The sequence below is a fragment of the Macrobrachium nipponense genome, chromosome 5 (assembly GCF_015104395.2).
Source record: "Macrobrachium nipponense isolate FS-2020 chromosome 5, ASM1510439v2, whole genome shotgun sequence".
Taxonomy (NCBI): domain Eukaryota; kingdom Metazoa; phylum Arthropoda; class Malacostraca; order Decapoda; family Palaemonidae; genus Macrobrachium; species Macrobrachium nipponense.
The window spans coordinates 95,058,914-95,078,913 of record NC_061107.1 but is presented as its reverse complement, the minus strand read 5'-3'; the positions used below and the strand labels follow the sequence as shown (position 1 = coordinate 95,078,913).

The 20,000-nt window shown below is 39.3% G+C and overlaps 1 protein-coding gene across 1 annotated transcript in view; it reads right to left on the bottom strand.

Annotated features, from left to right (window-relative positions):
- Positions 1–20,000, bottom strand: part of LOC135215520 (probable G-protein coupled receptor Mth-like 1) — a 28,000-nt gene that overhangs the window by 6,622 nt on the left and 1,378 nt on the right. The window contains exons 2-3 of the mRNA XM_064250341.1: positions 11,332–12,499; positions 10,999–11,077 (exon numbers count right to left, since the gene is read on the bottom strand). Of these exons, the coding sequence (XP_064106411.1) occupies positions 10,999–11,077; positions 11,332–12,499 (1,247 nt within the window). The remainder of the gene's footprint in view (positions 1–10,998; positions 11,078–11,331; positions 12,500–20,000) is intronic.

Here is a 20,000-nt window from a genome sequence, read left to right as displayed (position 1 = left end):
AACATTCACGTTATTTATTTTTTTACTTTTTTTCATTGTAATAAATAAATCATAACTGTCCTATCCTTTATCAGACCTTTTTAGGCTCCCATTGTTCTTTACTACCCCCACCCTACCAACAAACCAACATAGCGTATAATTCACAATAAATCAATCAACAACAACAAAGTAGTTTGTAGGCTTACTCCCCCCAAGTAAGCGAAACATTTTCGAATTCTATAAGTTCTTGCAAATATTTCAGAAGCTTTTGCAAGTTTAAGGGTGAGTTTACAGTAGGCTTCACCGTAGGCTATATGCGTATGACTCATAACCAACTCCTCCCATTCTTGTTAGCCCCACCTACTGGACTGTTTATTAGGGTGAGTTAGTGGTGTGGCGTGAGTCTTGATGAGCAGTCCAGTAGGCGGGGCTAACAAGAATTTGGGAGGAGTTGGTGATGATTCTGATGCATGCAGTGTGCAGTGAAGCTTAGTGTAAACTCACCTTAACAGCAACAGGCTTATTTAGTGTGACATTTCAAGTTACCTTCACCAGAACATCATGGAAAAAAAGTGAGTCTTTGTCTAAAACCATTATAAATTTGCTTGTTTTAGATACCATTCACAAGTTCTGCCACAGACAGGGGCTTGAGCAACTGTAATATTATTTCTTGTAGAGGAATAGTGCCATCAGTGCACCTCACGTGGTGCTTGGTAGGTATTACTAAAGGGTGTTGGCAGCGTCCCATCTACGATAAAGAAATACAACAGGCAGTCCAATGAGCAGGTCAGTGTATGTGTAGGTAACCGACCATAATCGGTAACGTCACACAAACGTATAGGAGCGACAGTTTATCAATTCAAACATAGGACCTTTGTTACACTTTGGAATGCGCTTTAATAAATATCCTTCCTTAGATTTAAGTGGTGAATGCGATTTTCGACATGAAATATTGCAGATTATGTGTATGTCGATATTGAAGAAATCGAATAGGCGAAATGTTGCACCAATAAGGCTCTTTTGTCTGTGACACTTTCAGAGACTGATGTCATGGGATTTTCCAGGGTTTTATAAACTTTCCATTCTTTTCCTTGTTTGCATTTTGGACCTCGTGGTCAATTGTTTGAAAGTTGATTTCCTTCTGTAAGTTGTTCGTTGGCATGACTCCGCCTTTCAGTTCATGTATTTTGTGAAATTTACACAGTTTAATTTTGTAATAAAATTGTAAAACCCGACCTGATCTTGATTGACCTTCACCTCAATGTTTGCTAATGTAGCCCTACAGGCCAGATCATCATAATCACACCCCATCCAGGGACAGAACCTACCCAGTCGGGGGGAAATTTCCTACAATACTAGCCATTTTTGGCACTTTTGATATTTTATATCAATTTTAACAAATATATAATTATGTTGCAGTATCTGGGATCCTTTGAAAACGAAAAGAGCTTGTTATTCCCTTGCCCCTCTCACTGCACCCAAGTGCACTACGACAAACCATTTTGAAGTCCACTATCACAACAGCGATTTCATTAAGACGTCAATGAATGATGACTTCTTACCGGAAATTTTGGCGGTTTACGAAAAAATCATGTAATATTTATTTTAATAATAATATCTATATTATGAGAATTAACATATTTCATTATTAGGTTCTTTGATAATTTCTAAATATATGAGAAGGATATCGCTATTTGAACTCCTCACATTGCCATGGCAACGACTTTGGCGTAGGGTAGAATTATGTCCCAAAATCACATGCACAAATGTGTCCCAAACTCGGCGCGACAGCAGGACTACCTTGTCTCTCTACCTTCGTCATATCAATATCGTGGTCCCATCGGACACAGCGCCATACACGTTTCAGCCTTAAGTTTAGCTCCATTCGCGCTTCCTGTCTTTAATATTGCTGTCCTACACCTCTAACTCCTATTATGTTTTCATTTATTTTTTCGGAACTGATTAACCTTATGGAGGATTTATGAAGTTCCATTTGACAACGTCTGTGTGTGTGTGTGAGAGAGAGAGAGAGAGAGAGAGAGAGAGAGGGTGTAATTGCTGTATGGATGGTTAATGGCTGAATTGGTTGTTGGTAGGTTCTGGGCTGTCTGCTGGTCCTGTTGATTGTTAGAGTTCTGTGTTTTGAGTGTTTTTGAGTCAGTCTTTAGCGAGTCTTTGGTGAGAGCTGGTGACAGTAGTGTTGACAGCAGTTATTGGAGGAATTAAGTCAGTTGAGTTTTGTGTGTTTTTTATTGTTGTTTAGTTCTTGCTAAGTTTGATGTTGTTTGCTTAGAGTTGTTGTGCCTGTGTTGTTGTGATTTCTTGGTGTTGTTAGTGGGTGTGTGTGTTGCCTTTTTTGTGTTTTTGTTGTTGTTTGTGCAGTGGTCTTTTGTTGTGTTTTGTTGTTATGTGTGAGGTTGTGTTCCTTCTTTGGTTGTTGTGTTGTTAGGTTGTGGTTATGATCCTTGATTGTTGTTGTGGTTGTGTTCCTTGGTGGTTGTTGTGTTGTTGTTGAGTTGTGGTTGTGTTCTTTGGTGGTTGTTGTTATTGTTGTCCTTGGTTGTTGTGTTGTTATTGGGTTGTAGTCCTTGGTCGTTGTGTTGTGTTATTGGGTTGCGGGTTGTGATTTTTTGTGTTGTTGTTGGTATTTCTGTGACCTCAACCAGCGAACAGCACAGGATAGCTGGGAGTGACTGGATTGATTGGTAAGTACATGTGTTTTGTGTTTTTTTTGTTTTTTTTGTCAATTGTCCTGCTGTATTTGTTGTGTAATGAAGAAAGTGTGATTGAGGGTGGATTTTGGCAGCTGGACTGATTAGGTATATGTGGGGGGGATTCTGCAGCTTGTTTTTTGAGCTTGTGATTCCGCCACATTATTTTTTGGCGCCCGAACAGGGACTGTTGGTGTGTAAGCTGCAGGGCAATTGGGGTAGCGAGTTGTGTGATTGGTGGATATGTGAGGATGGAATGGGTTGAAGGAGTAGAGAGGCTAAGGATGGAGGTTACGGTTGGCGGAGGGAACAGCTAAGGGAGAAGGTTGGAAGTGGAGAATGAGAGGTTGAGGGTAGAGTGTGAGGAGCAGAAGAGGGAGTTAGAGGATATGAGAGGAATGTTAAGGAGTGCGAAAGTGGAAATGAAAGAAGAGGTGAAAGGAGCGGAAGAGAGAATGGTTGAGAAAATGGATGAAAAATTGGGGGTAATGATGAATGCAGTGCAAGAGATGATGCGGGAAATGATGAAGGGATTCGTGGGAGAGGGAGCTTTAGGAGGTAGGCCTACTGGGTCTTGTGACGGGCCAGGAGTGGTAAAGGAAGCAAAAGAGCGAGTGGATGAGTGTACGAGTGAAGAAGGGGGATTCGGTTGTGATAGGTAAGGGAAAGAAGGGGAAGACACAGGATAAGGATAAACCTGAGGACAAGACTAAGAAAGTGGCTGAGGAAAAGAAGAAGACTAAGGGAAAGAAGGTTAGTAAGGGTGATGGACAGGATGAGACTAGGTCAGAATACATTGGGGAAAGGGCTGAGAGTGATTTGGATAGCGGTTAGTGGAAACAGGTAAGTAGGAAGAAGAAGGGTAAGAAGAGCGTAGTCAGGGGTATGGACGTGAGTATGGAAGTGGATTCGCTGTATTCGGAAGAGGGAAAGATGGGTCAGAATGGAAGTAGCGAAAGTGAGAGTGAGAGTGAGCGGGAAGTACGAAAGGCTGTGTATATGAGAGGTACCCCGATGTGCACAATACGAGGAATATGGTAGTAGGGATATAAGGGACTTTTTTGAGGAATATGAGAGGTATTGTGAGGCAAAGTATGGGGATAACAAGAGAGTCTGGGCAAGAGAGTTAGGTAACTTTTTGACGGGATTTTTGTTGAATATGTATAGGGTAATTATGAGTGTAGGGAATGTGCCGTATGAGAGTGTAAAAGCTAGGATTGTAGAACAGGCAAAGAGGATAAAGAGTAGCGTTAGATATAGGAGAAAGCAAGATTTTGAAGAGGCAAGAATGAATGTTGGTGAGTCGTTGTCGATGTATGTCTGTAGGTTAGAATCATTAGCCAGGAAAAAGTTTGGGGACGAAGGGATAAATGAGTGTAAGGAGTTAGTGCGAAAGTTGTTGGCGACTGTACCAGAGAGTGTATATGAGTTTATAAATCTGAAACGTAAGGAGAAAATGCGATGGACGAATGAAAGGTTAACCTGGAACGACATTTTAGAAATAGTAGAGGATTACGAGTTAGATAGGTGTATGAAAGAGAGTAGAAGTGTTAGTGTTAGGACTGAAGTAGCTGAGGTTGTACCAGAGTTTAGAAGCTATAGGGAGGCAGTTTTGGAAGGGCCGAAGCGAATGGCAGAGCGAGTGGTAGATAGGAGCGTTAGAGCAAGTAACATGAGTGTAGTTAGCCCAAAAAGAGATAGGAGTGCGAGTGTTGGACGAGTAGGGTCAGTTAGTTGTGAGCGAGAGCAGCAGCAGTGTTATAGATGCGGTAAGCCAGGACACAGGAAGAATGAATGTCGGTGGGCATTAGGAGCGTGCTTTGGGTGTGGGCAAACAGGGCATTTGGTGAGTGAGTGTAAGAAAGATAGGGATATTAAATATTATAGGTGTGGACAGGTAGGGCATATAGCTAGTGGATGTCGGGGTACCCATATGAACATAGTTTGCGGCAACTGCGGGAAGAACGGGCATTATGCTAGGATGTGTAAAGAACAGCGTGCGAAATGTGTTGAATGTGGAATGGAAGGTCACGTTGCGAGTGTGTGTAGGCGAAAGAGGATGAGTCAGGCTGGGAGTTCGGGGTTTGTTGGGTGGGTCCTCTGGTATGCAGGTAGTAGGAGTGATGCATGTGCGTGAAGGATTGTTACATGAAAAAGGGTTTGGGAATGGAGCTCATGAATGTATGAGTGTAAAAGTGAGGTGCAAAGGGGTGTGTTTGGTTGCTTTGATTGATACTGGGTGTAGTGTCAATATTCTTTTTAAGAATGGATGCGACAAGTTGCGGAGTGAGTGTGAAATTGGGGAGTGTAAAGGGGAGGTACGAGGAATAGGAAATTTGGGTATGCCTGTGGTGGGAGTGGTGCATGAAAATGTAGAAATCGGAGGGGTAGTGGTAGATGAAAGTGACTTTTATGTGATCGAGGGAGTGAGTGATAAGTATGATATGTTGTTGGGATACGGGTTCTTGAGGAAGTGTGGGATAGTGGTCCGTCCAAGAGCAAATATGGTTGAGTTGCATATGAAGGGGAACATACGTGGAGAGTTGTACTTAGGTAGAAATGGGAGGTAACCAGTAAAATATGGAAGGGGGTGCTGTTAATTGCGAAAGAGAGTGTAAAGGTGCCGCGAGAAGTCGGAGAAGTTGTTAGTGTGAAAGTTGCGTGGCCGGATAGTCTTGGGATTGTCAAAGGTGACAAGTGTACATACGTGGTTGAGGGTGTGGATGCGAGCAAGTTAGTAAGAGCAAGCGTGCATGTATACGACGGGATTTTGGATATGGAGAATCCGCGGGTTTTTGTAGCCTCATTGCCGAGTGTTAGGAAAAAACGAGTGCGGGGTATATGTGAAGGTGATTGTATGGGGTTGCTATACACGTTGGTGAGTACAGATGATGCAAGATATGTTGAAGTGAGACAGGTGATGACAGGTAGCATGACAGGCAGTGATGATTGGGAGTATGATGAGTTGAGAGGAAGAGTTGAGGTCAGTGAGAAATATTAGTGATGACAAGAGGAGGCGGTTGATGCAGATGTTGTGGGATCGGCAGGGTGCGTTGAGTCGTGGTGACGAGGATTTTTGGGGGTCTAAGCTTCCCAAATTCAAGATCGTTTTGGAAGATGATACCCCCATATATCAGCGTCCTCGCCACTTTTCCCCGCCTATTACCCGAGAGATTGAGGAGCAGTGTGAGGAGCTTGAGAGAGTGGGAGTGATAGAGAGGAGTGAGAGTGCTTGGAATAGCCCCATAGTCCCTGTACGTAAGCCGGATGGAAGTCTGCGGATGTGTGTAGATTATAGGAGGGTGAATGAAGTGACTGTGAAGGAGCGATTTCCGATGAATGTGGTGTCTGATTGTGTGTACAAGATGCATGGGATGAGAGTGTTTACCAAATTAGACCTAGTAAGGGGCTATTACCAGATGCCTCTTGAGGAGGGGAGCAGGCCTGTTACTGCTTTTTCAAGTGGTAGTTGCCACTACCAGTTTAAACGGTTGAGTTTTGGGTTGGCTAACATGCCTGCTGCCTTTCAAAGGGCAATGAATGGGGTTTGGCTGGGTTTGATAGAAGGAAGGTGACTGTGTTTATAGATGATATTTTGATTGTGAGTGAAACTGTTGAGGAGAATATGGAGCTGCTTAAGAAGGTATTAGAGCGGTTGGAAGAGGTTGGAGTGAAAGTGAAGTTGGAGAAGTGTTCGTGGTTGGCTGGGGAGGTGGAATTTCTTGGTCATAAGGTAAGTGCTAGTGGCGTAAGGAAGAGTGAAAAGTTTGTTGAAAAGGTAAGGGATTTTCCACGTCCCCGGACCGTGCGCGAGTTAAAGGGGTTTTTGGGGTTGATTGAGTTTGGGAGGAAGTTTGTTAGCGATTGTTCGGGTATAGGGAAGCCGTTGATGGAATGGACAGGGAAGAAAAATTGTACTAAGCTAAGGTGGGATGAGCGAATGGTGGGAGCATTTGAGAGATTGAAAGAGGAGGCCGCTAGAGATGTCACCTTGGCTTTTCCAGACTATAGTGAGGAGGCGAGTGAGCTTGAGCTGTATACTGATGCGAGCGAGGTTAGTATGGGAGGGTGTTTGGCACAGATGCAAGAGGTGGATGGGGAGGAACAGTTGAGAGTAATTGCGTATGTAAGTAAAGCTTTTAATAAAGCAGAGCGGAAGTATTCGGTGGTTGAGAAGGAGCTTGCGGCAATAAGGTTTTGTGTGAAATCATTGAAAGTGTTTTTATATGGGGTAAAATTTGTCATCCAGACGGACCATCGGCCATTAGTGTATATGATCAGGAAGGAGAGTGTGAATGCTAAGATCGCGAGGACGATTGAAGATTTGAGTGAGTTTGATTTTAGGTTAAAATATGTGCCAGGGAGTAAAAATGTGATTGCTGATGCAATGTCTAGGATGCATGGTAGGGGCAACGGTGTCGTGAAGAGTGACTGGGGTCCAAATGTGGTGCCTGAGGGTTTGGTTGTAAGAGAGAGGTTTGAGGGGGATGACAGAGTGTGTGAATGTTTATTTTCGGCATTGAAAGACTTGGAAGGGAGAGGTCTGGTTGAAGAGGTACCTGGTAGTGCGAATGAGTTGCGAGTGAGGTTGATGAGTGAAGTGCAGAAAGGAGTGGCTTATGCGGTGGAGGAACAAGGTGGGGAGAGGAAATGTTGCGGTAAATTGCTGTTAGCAGTAGCTGAGTTGTTTGGAATAAAGGTGTTTTTGTATTATGGATGGGATAGACCGGTCGAATATCGAGGGAGAATAAGTATGGGCAGTGAGCATGGGGTTTTGAGGATTCAGTGCGGGGAAAATGGTTGTAATTGGTTGGTTAGGAAAGGGGACTATGAAGGGGTTTTGAATCAGGAGTATGGAAGTAGGGAGGTAGCTGAGGATGAATGTGGTGAGGATGACTGTGATGTGGATAATCAGGTGGATGTGGCAGTGAATGTGTGTGTGCATGGGACACGAGGGAAGATGGTGGCGATGGTCAGAATAAATGATAGTGAATACTGTGGTTTGGTTGATACAAGGGCACAAGCTTCCTTGGTGAGTGGGCCAGTGGTAAGTGAACTGGAGAGATGCGATTGGGAAGTGAAAAGGCGGTGTACAAGTGTGAGGATACATGGGCTGGGACAAGGAAGTGTTTTGGTTTGGGAAGAGGTGCAGTTAAAGGTTAGGTTAGGAGATTTGGAAGTTGTACATAACTTTGTAATCATGGGAGAAAATGATATGCCAGCTTGCTTTTTGATAGGGATGGATTTTTGAGGATGCATGATGTAAGCGTAGATATAGGAAATGGGATTCTTAGTAAGGGGGGTAGCACAATAGCTAGGATTCAGGATTGTAGTGCATTTGTAGCAAACTTTGTGGGGGTAATTGATATTGCTAGAAGTGAGAATGATTTGTTGAGTGAGGAGGAGATTGAGGAAATGCAAGATAAGTGCTTGGAGATAAGTATGTTGCAGCAGTGTGTCTTGGGGGGAGTACGTGTGGAAGATTGGCCACCTGAGTTGGGTGTGTATAGGAGGGTTGCTAAACGGTTTGTGGTTTGTAAAAACATAGTGTACTTTTTGCATCAGGAAGGGGTGTATGACAGGGAAGTGTATGTGCCTGTGTTTTCTGTTGAGTCAGCAGTGAGTATGTGTTTGTTGGTGCATGATCGGTTTGGGCATATGGGGAAAAATAAGTTGTGGGAGTGCATGAGAGAGAGATTGTATGCGCCTGGGTTGAATAGGATTTGTGTGGATGTGGCTGTTACGTGTGAAGACTGCCAGAGGGGAAAGTATCAGAGTGTCCATGCGAGTCCACCTGTGTTGCGGTTGCAGATGAAAGAGCCGTTTGAAATGCTTGTGATTGATTGTGTTTCGTTGCCAAAGACTGTGCGGGGGCATGTGGGAATGATTGTGATGGTGGATCATATGAGTAAATTTGCCTATGTGGTTCCCATCAAAGATAAGAGGAGTAAAACTATTGCACGGATGGTGGGGCAAGTGATGTTGCCTATGTATGTGTGTAAGCCGGCGAAAATGTTGAGTGATAATGGGCCTGAGTTTGTGGGGTGGGAATTTGAAGAAATGTTGAAGGAATGGGGTATTGTCCATGCGTATTCTACTCCATATATGCCCAGTGCGAATGGTTTGGCGGAAAGGACTGTTAGAACGATGACTGAGATTTTGCGAATGATGAGTAAAGGCGACAATGATTGGGATATGTATGTAGGACGTGCAATTGTTTGTAGTATAATAACGCCACACTGCAGAAGAGTATAGGTATGGTCTCCTTTGTAAGTATGTGTTGAATTTTGAAAGGATTGTTAGGCCGCGACTGGGTCTGTCAGAGAGTGATCGAGATTTGTGGAAGAAAGCGAGTGAAAGGTTTAAAAGTTTTAGGGTTGGAGATAAGGTGTTGAAAGAGGTGGTTGAAAAAGGGAGAATGAATGTGAATAAGGTAAGGGAGAAATTTGAAGGGCCTTTTGAGATTTTGGAAGTGGGACCAAGTGGATTGAGTTATGTGTTGGGGAAATTGCGAGTAGATGGGGGTGTGGATGAGGTTAGGGCACACCATAACCAGCTCCGTAAGTGGAGGGAAGTACCCCAGTATGTTTGGGAGAATGCGATGAATGAGTGGTTGAGGGTGAATAAATGTGAGCCGAGTGTCAGTGAGCAAATGGGTCTGGAAGATCGGCAGTTGGCGTTGGTTGAGTATGGAAGGAAGCACAAAAAGGTAAGGAAAGGGAATGAAAGGGAGAAACGTGAGCTGCATGATAGAGGGGTTAGTGTTAGGGTAAAAATGGTGGATAAGGCTACACAGTGTAATACAGATGACTTTGAGGGGAGGAATGATACGTATAGCGTGTGTGGGTTTGAATTGTCAGGGTTTAGTGAAGTTTCACCGGGAAGGGATTCAGGTAGTGAGGATGTAGTTGGCAGTATGAATGAGTCTCTTCGGGAGTGTAAATGAGGTAAGTGATTTGGTGGTAGAGTTACGAGAGATGTTCGGACAAGAGTTAGAGGGGGTAGATGAGATAGTGAATGGGATTTGGGGGGATAGTAGTGAGGTAGATAATGATGGTAGTCTGACTGGAAGTGATCTGGGAGACGTTGATGGCGGTGTAACTGAGAGTGTGTATGAGGGCCCTCAAACAAGATCCAGCGGACCTGCATCTGAGCGTCCGTGGGTGTTGCGGAAGCATATTTAGTGTGGGTGTTGTGAGTGAAAGGAGACGTTGTCAAATGTAACAGGGGAGGAAATATGGAGGAGTTATGAAGTTCCATTTGATAACGTCTGTGTGTGTGAGAGAGAGAGAGAGAGAGAGAGAGGGTGTAATTGCTGTATGGATGGTTAATGGCTGAATTGGTTGTTGGTAGGTTCTGGGCTGTCTGCTGGTCCTGTTGATTGTTAGAGTTCTGTGTTTTGAGTGTTTTTGAGTCAGTCTTTAGCGAGTCTTTGGTGAGAGCTGGTGACAGTAGTGTTGACAGCAGTTATTGGAGGAATTAAGTCAGTTGAGTTTTGTGTGTTTTTTTATTGTTGTTTAGTTCTTGCTAAGTTTGATGTTGTTTGCTTAGAGTTGTTGTGCCTGTGTTGTTGTGATTTCTTGGTGTTGTTAGTGGGTGTGTGTGTTGCCTTTTTTGTGTTTTTGTTGTTGTTTGTGCAGTGGTCTTTTGTTGTGTTTTGTTGTTATGTGTGAGGTTGTGTTCCTTCTTTGGTTGTTGTGTTGTTAGGTTGTGGTTATGATCCTTGATTGTTGTTGTGGTTGTGTTCCTTGGTGGTTGTTGTGTTGTTGTTGAGTTGTGGTTGTGTTCTTTGGTGGTTGTTGTTATTGTTGTCCTTGGTTGTTGTGTTGTTATTGGGTTGTAGTCCTTGGTCGTTGTGTTGTGTTATTAGGTTGTGGGTTGTGATTTTTTGTGTTGTTGTTGGTATTTCTGTGACCTCAACCAGCGGACAGCACAGGATAGCTGGGAGTGACTGGATTGATTGGTAAGTACATGTGTTTTGTGTTTTTTTTGTCAATTGTCCTGCTGTATTTGTTGTGTAATGAAGAAAGTGTGATTGAGGGTGGATTTTGGCAGCTGGACTGATTAGGTATATGTGGGGGGGATTCTGCAGCTTGTTTTTTGAGCTTGTGATTCCGCCACAACCTTGCTGCCCAAACACTCCAAATACCTCTTTTCACTTTCTTAAGCAATATAGGGAGTTTAGCACTTGATCTAAGTCTAAATTTCCTAACTCAGTCAATCATAAATTAATAGTCTTAATAAGATATGAACACCACAAATGGCGCCTTTAAGGAGACGGTCACCGGCAAGATTGTAAATACGTTACCTGATTTTCCTCCAGACCTCGAAACACATGACGTTTAGCCAAAAGAACGTTGCTAGGAACCCATACTGAATACCAATAGCTGTAAAAAAACATTTATTTCATCATTTGTCTGGCCTTTAAAAGCAGCTACCTACTTTGTACCTTGCTCATTTCGGTAGATGGATCATGAATTATTTATTTGATCTATGTAGCATCTTTTCTGATAGAGACTTATCTTGTAGGATGATATAGTAAATTGTTTGATTACGGATCTCACATGACAAGATTCCAAAAAATATTCAAGATGGGATAAAACTTAGGAACAAAAGAAAAAAAGAAAAACAGTAACCTTACCGAGACCGAAGCAGTGATTGTAATTGTTGATGATGTGTTTATGAAAGAAATTCAAAGTGAAGGCAGTGCTGTAAGCGATGGTTAGAGATAGTATATGACACAGCTGATGTACACCACCACGAGCCAGAAGTTTAGGGACGAACAGGTGGCACACGATGGATAAAAACAGAAAGACCAAAGAAATTAGTTTAGCAATCGGGATTATGTTGATCCGTGTTGTTTTCCACGTGACAGGGCGATTGCCACACACAAAGGCACTTGGTGTCTGATTTGGTTTGTTGAAGATGATATCCACGCAATAGTCAGTGGAAGGGTATTGTCTCTCATTAAGAATTATTAATTGTCCATCGCTGTTTATTTTGATTTCTTTTTCTTCCTCTGTGAAATAGTCGCAAAGTGGTTCACCAAAGAGAATTTTGTAGGATGATGAATTAGTTATATCCGTAAGATTAAATGAGGAGTTGGAATCCGTAACACATTTTTTTTTCTCAGTATCATAAGAGTTCCCTTCTTTGCAGCATTTGCGAATACAAGGCTTCTTTTCACAAGCCTTCACATGGGCCTCTTTCCTAGTCATGTAGCAAAAACTTACAAAGTATTCCACTGTTCCATTACTGTCTTCGACGCCATCAATGCAATATTGTGGACAAACATGAACCTTTTCTGGAATACGAGGCTCGCTAGGCTTCCACATGAGGGTCAAACCATTGGCTAATAATAACAAATGCGAACCATTATTACCAAGAGGAATTGTTTGCATGGGCTCAGATTTGCAAATTAAATTATTGGTGTAGGTACTTATATTTAACCCTTCCACGGCTTCTTCGGAATGAGGTTTCACAATTATAGGAGGTTCGAGTATTCTTGGAGTGTTATCAGACTGACATACACCATCTTTCATGGCGTATCCATAAGAACAGCATCTAGGGACATACGGTTTGGGTACACAAGTCTTCACCGTCCATGTCAGGTACTGTTGACTGTCCAGATGATGAATGAGACAATACTTGTTGATGCGCTGCTCCTCCAGTTTACCAGCATCCTCAAGAAGGACAATGTCACCCCTATATCTCAGTTGGAACTGATTCTTAGTGAAGTTCATTGTCAAGTAATGATCAGGATCACAGTTAACGTCCTGGATTGCTACATTGAAGTTACTTATACTTTCCTGTAACAGAAAAATGAAGGAACGCCAGAATAATGAAGAAAGAAAGTTGTATCATGATATGCAAGTCACTTACTTTTTGTCTATCATTCAAAAGAATGAATTAATATTTCACCGAGAATTGCATGATTAGCTTCATGTATATTCTATCAGGTGTAGTTTAAGGCTCTCTAAGCAGCAGCTGGGCTTCTTGACTTAGACAAGACAAAAACAAATAATAATACAAAAAGAATACAAATGTAAGACAAAAACAAATTGTGGTTTGTCTACAGGTTTATAGCAAGCGAATGCAAGGTCTTTTGAATTTAAACACTATAGACCTATTTTTTAAATCCTGTTTCTTTCAGTTTTTCCGTCTAACACAAGCCTAAGAATCTAGAAATACAACTCCACGAAGAGCCCATTATATCACTGTTCAACATCAGTTGAAATAGATATCATTTATATACGTAAACGGGACAGTCGGAACAGTCATACCTGTACAAAATGGACAGTCAGCATAGTAATCTTGCATATATGATACAATCAGCAAAGTAATATTTGGATAAAAAGGACAGTCAGCATAGTAATATCTGGATAAAATGAACAGTCACCACAGTAATACCTTGAAAAATGGGACAGTCTGGACTGCAAAGTTTGGATAAAAGGCACAGTCAGTACAAGGCGGTGCCAGAAAATTTTTCTGAGTTCTCCAGAGTTTTCCCAAGCAGCATTGGGTTGGTCAGCAGTATGTCTATATATATATATATACATATATATTATATATATATATATATATATATATATATTTATATATATTATATTATATAATATATATATATCTAATATATATTATATATAGTATATATATATATATAGATACATATATTATATTCCATATATATTCCGCATAATTCATTCACTAACTTATAATATATGAATAGATTTGTAGCTAACGTCTGAGAATATGTATGCATATATATTTATAATATATATATAATAGATGTATATATATATATATATATATATATATATATATATACATATACATATATATATGTATATATGTGTTTATATATATATATATATATATATATATATATATATATATATATATATATATATATACACTGGGTGTTTCGAAATTAGAGCCCTCCCCCTTCCACAGAACAAATAGAAAGTTATGAAGCTTTCCACTATAGCCTATCTTCTTCTTCTTCTTCTTCCCAGGTTTTTTCCCATTTTTTATATGGGGTCGCCGTTTCGGATGAGCCGTTTCCATCTATTTCTATCTTGCGCTTCTGCCTCAACAATTCCCTTCTCATGTAAATCTCCTCTCACACAGTCCTTCCATCTCTTTCTTGGTCTCCCTCCTTTTTCTTCCTTCCTTGCACCTCCACTCCCATAGTATGTCTCCAGCGTGGTCCTCATCTCTCCTCAACAGGTGTCCATACCATCTCAGCCTCCCCTCCTGCACTTTCTTTGATACTTCCACCACCTTAGTTTGACCCCCTTATGTAGTCATTTCTGATCCTATCCACTCTTGTTTACCCCAGACATCCACCTAAGCATTCTCATTTCTGCCACATCCATCTTCTTCTGCTCTGCTTTTCTCATGCTTGCTGTTTCCGTACCATACAGCATTGCTGTTCTTACCACCGTCTTGTGAAATTTTCCTTTTAACCTAAGCGGCACTCTTTTGTCACAAAGAACTCCCGAGGCCGCTCTCCAGTTGTACCAGCCTGCCTGTACCCGATGTTTTACTTCTTCTTCCATACTTCCTCCAGCGTTAACAAAAGATCCCAAATACTTAAACTTATCAACTCTCCTTATTTGCTCTCCACCAAGCTGAATACTTTCTCTATCATCCCCCTCAGTGGTGGTACACATATATTCTGTCTTGGATCTACTTATTCTCATTCCTCTGTCCTCCAGTACTTGTCTCCATCTTTCCAATTTCACTTCCAGATCTTCCCTGCTCTCTGCACACTATAGCCTATCTCCAAGTACATTATCTTAAGTTTCTATTAAGCTATTTTTCATTTTACATTTCTTGTATTTCCAGACTGAGTGATGGAGTTAGATACAACCATGGCTAATGATTCGTAGGAAATCAGATGGATTGACCGAATCCGGGCTATAACCTTTAGAGAGGCCAGGGATGTTTGCACATCCTTCATTTCACGTTCCTGGATCACTATATACATTAAAAAGAGATGAATCCTTTGTTAAAAGAAACTGGAACAAAAATCCATATGACTGTCATCATGAAAAGAGTGAGAATCTTGGAAGGCCTGAAGTCCTTCTCAGGAGTCAAAAGACATCATAGTTGAGGCAGTGAGTAGACCAAGAAAGTCTTTACATAAATTTGCGCTTGAACTAGAACCAAAAAGGGGAAAGAAGAGAAGTTATTGTGCTGTATATCGTGCATTGAATAAATCTGGTATCAAGCCATTTCATGTTATCAGCAATCCCAACATCAATCAGCAACAGTGAGAAGTCCGTGCATGGTTTTGTGGTTCACTTCTTAAAGATTGGGATGAAGCTGACTTTCTCCATGTTGCTGCATCAGATGAATTCTTCATTTACACAGTCAGGAAGCTAAATCATAAAAATGACATCCTATGGGCTGCAAAGTTGGATGATATCAGCGATGACATGCATTATCGCCAAGTTGTGAAATTTCCTGAATGTTTGGGAATTTTTCTCTGTTTCACAGCCAAACAGTTAATGTGGATCATCAAAGAAAAAGGACAGTCATGGAATGGTGAATTCTTCAGAGAAACTGTACTTACTGGTGATGTATTTCCTTTCCTCAAAGATCATGAAAATGTGTTATCTGCTGAAGAAGTCACATTTTTGCATTATAAGGCACCATGTTTCAAGGCTCTTCAGACACAGGAGCTGCTTCAAAACATCGGTATCGATTTCTTCTCGTCAAGTGAATTTCCAGGTAGCTCCCCTGACCTTAATGTGTATGAAAAGATTGGTAGTATGTTAAAGGATCGTACTGAAGTGAGCACAGTGAACTATGATGGTATACCAAGCCTCAACGACCTGCGAAGAGAGATGACCGAAGTGCTCAGGGAAATGGAGTTTGAGTCTCAGCTTTCTTGCGATTTGCTGAAATCATACCCCTCAAGAATGTAGGCTGTGGCACAGGCAGATGGAGGCCACACAAAATATCAAATACTCAGAGAGAAAAATAAATAAATATCTGTTCTTAATTACTTTTGTTTTTTTCCATATCAATTTTAGTCTATGATGAAGAGGGGGGAACCCCTAGTTTCGAAACACCCTGCATATATATATATATATATATATATATATATATATATATATATATATATATATATATACATATATATATATATATATATATATATATATATATATATATTTAATCTGCAATCCACTTTTACCAAATACATATGTAACTGCAATAACCATGGTGACCTCGCATATACACACACACAGACACACACATACACATACACACACACACACACAACACACATATATATATATATATATATATTATATATATATAATATATAGGTTATATATATATATATATATATATATATATATATCTATGCATTTAATCTGCAGGCCACTTTTACCAGATACATATTATTATATATTGATACTTTCAAAATGCATATATCCCCTTTGTGACTGTATAAAAATGTTATGTAGAATTGTGCAACATTTTTTCATATTCCTAGATAGCTTAGAGATAGGATGTTTTAAAATGTGTGTTCAGATTTCACATAACATGTTGTAAAAGAATATATATATATAACGTAGAATGTAAAAAGAGAGAGATTTTCTTTGTCCGTTCGAAACTATGGTTGTTTCCCTATTATGTCAACACTTTGAGATTAGAGGGTCTGCGAGATTCATTTGCTTTCCTGATCTGTCAACACATTTGATAAGCGAGCTCAAATCTTCAATGTGTTTTGGGAATCTGTCATCATATGTGATATGCCTTCGCCTCCGTGTCGATCGAATAGAGTACGTGTCTTTTTCTTGACAGAATCGTCTTGTACGTGTATGTCTTTGTCAAAGCCACGTGCAGTTACACATTTTGTGAGTAAGATTGCGTAAGGTTTCGAAGCTTCTAGAAGCATTATTGTCTCAAAACGTTTTGTCATCTGCCCTGTCCAGTTTCCATAAGAAAGAGAGATTCATTATATCTTAGAACCTCGAGGCAGTCAGATCTCCCTCTCTCTCTCTCTCTCTCTCTCTCTCTCTCCCGCAACATCCTTGAGATTATACTAGCGTAACGTAAATTGGTCACTCATAACTTAGAATTTCATATTTGATATTTCTTAGAGTTTGTTTAGTGTTATTTAGTGTTTTTGTGGAATCTGAACAAACATTGTTACGTAACGGCTCCTGGTTTTTGGTAAAGTGAAACAAGCCTGCAGCAAAGAAAGATGTTGGTATACCAAGGTAAAGTGTGTTATATTTTTATTAGTTGCAACTAATAACTAATAACGGATAGGAACTGTGGTTAACTAATAACTGATAGGAACAGTGTTTAACTAATAACAGCTGGTTACGAAGGTTTGGTAAAAACTGATGGTTACAATGTTTTGAGTGAAAAAGATTTACACTTTTACACATTGCGTATATTTGTGTTTTGTGTTTGTTCCATTGCTTGTGCACTTGTTCATTTTCTTACTGAAGAGTGCCTTTTTATTTTATATTTTCATTTGCATTCACAATTTAATTGACTTAGTTATTTTCATTGCTTAATCATTGCACATTTAATTAAATTTAACATTTGTGAATTAATTTGCATTTACTTAGGATTCTTTTCAAGTTTTATTATTGTTTAGCACTTGTGAATTAATTTCAAATTTTCAATTATTGCCTAACACTTTTGAATTTCAATTGAATTAATTTTCTTGAATTTTGTGATAAATTAATTTTGATTTAATTTTACTTAATTTGATTCAAGAATTAATTAAACTTTAGTTTGTTTTCAAGTAACAGTAATTTTCCCTGATATTGTGAATTTTAATAAATTTTGAATTTAAATAATAAATTTCTGTATTTAAAATCTTTATAAGTATTTCATTTCTAACCAGTATATTTGCATTTGATTATATTTATGTTAGGTAGAAACATAGAGTGGTAATTGATTTGCTTTCCTTCAGTTTACTTGAAGTGACTTAGAACCAGGGAAGTACTTAGACTTCTGAAATCAGGGAAATACTTAGACTTTTAAAGTTGTTGATGGAGTGATGCCCTTTGATTAATTTAATTACTTACAAGATTACCTCACACCTGTTTTGATGAACTTAGTCTGATTTTCTGCAATACTGGTAAGTTGTTAGGGGATCACTGTTGCCTTTAGAGTATTTAGTCGTTTAATACCTGTGATGAGGGTTCAGGTGTCTGGCTTTTGTGAGGTAACATTAAATGAATGGTAAGTGTGGTAACCAGATACTTGGCACTTCGTAACAATATGTAATTGCTATAACCACAGTGACCTCGTGTTATATATATATATATATATATATATATATATATATATATATATATATATATGTGTGTGTGTGTGTGTGTGTGTGTGTGTGTGTGTGTGTGTGTGTGTGTGTGTGTGTACGTGGTCTCTGTGGTTACTGCAGTTACATATGTATCTGGTAATGTGGATTGCAGAATATATATTATATATATACATATATATGTATGTATGTATGTATGTATGCATGTATGTATGCATGTATGTATGTATGTATGTATGTATCTATATATATTTATACATATATTCATAAGCGAATCCCACAGGAAAATGATAGACTGAAATCCAATCTCTTTCACAACGTCTTAAACAACATCAATATTCTGTGAGAACTGGGCAAATATCGAATGCATTATTCGTACATATGAGAGATTTAGACCATCCTATTAACTGGAGTCAAGCAAGAGCCTTAATCCCAGTTAAAAGGAATATCATTGAATCTTGTTTCATCAAGTGAAATAATAGAAATGTTCTAAATTTAAGTCTTGGTTTATTTAAACTTGATGCTTTCATTATGAAAAAAGTTGTAGATAAATATAAGCAACAAAATTAATATATTCAGTTTTTACATGTTTTGGACTGTAAAGGTACTTTGTAATTTCGGTTACTATGAGATTCAGGGCTTCTGTAACACGGTTTTTTGGCAATAACTTTTTATCTATGTATTTCATAGATATAACGCTTATTCAGAATACACATTTTATCTACACATAAATTTTGACTGTATTCTGCATTACGTAGGTAGAATAAATTTGCTACTTATAATGTAAAAGTGACTTTTTTTGAAGACGGGCCAACTTACTCAGAGATAAGGTTTCGAACGCACTCGTTACGTAACTTATGACAGCATTTCTTCCCTCTATCTCGATGGATGATTGGCTATATGTAACGAAGGCTATACCTCTGGCAACAATGACAAAAATTTAAATACAAGCAAAGCAGTACACCTTTATGAACTCTGAATCCTCGCCACTGATAATTGTCATAATGAACAAACCAACAAAATTTGTTAATAAATACAAAAACACCTCGAATATTAGTCTAACACCCAAAATAAGTGTCCTAAGAAATTATAATCTACTTTATGGGTCACAATCAGATTGACAAGATGTAGGGAATAGTTGGTAATTTTCAAAGACATAGTAGACAAGCTTGATTTGATAACTTCTGTATCCAATTTCAATCAACTTTTATTTATCTACCTATTTACTAAAAAAAAAAAAAAAAAAAAAAAAAAATAGACGGTACCGTATTTTGGCTTTAAACCTTCCCCAATAATTATCGTCAGAATGACTTCATGAGGCTCCACCCACTTTGGCCTCGTTATAATTCAGGATAACAATGAAGGCTATCATGGACATTGTTATATTAGAAAATCTAACTTCTGGCTATAAAAACTCATTTCTCAAGTAGTTGTAAGAAGTGCTAAATGATCCTCAGGGATCCCAGCAGTTGGCCTAAACGTTTAATTCATGTATATTGCTGCTATTACTAATTTTGCGGCACTACGGTGAATACTGCTACAGTAGTATTACTACGCTAGCACAGATACCCCACCCACATCTATGTATCGTTCGCCATTAATAAAGTCTTTATATCCAACGTTGGTCTGCTGGAGATTTTAGCACATATAAGCTTGTATTTACTTTGGATAAAAATCTTATTTTAACAAAAATAGTTATATAAAGACTGTTTACATACAATCTCTCTCTTTCTCTCTCTCTCTCATGGTGGCATAGTGAATAGTTAATGGAAATGTTCAAAATCCTGAATGACATTACAAGTATTATAATCACGTTACGCTAAATACAAATCAGACCATAAACATTGGATTTAAACTATAAACTGAATAATTACATATTCAGGCTATAGTAAGTATGGCCACGGGCTTTCTCTTGACTGTATAAAGTTGCAAGTCGTAAGGCAAATGTTTTGCAACCACGGGGACAATTCCAAATCCTGTTAGCCATTCTTGACTACTATGAGTTT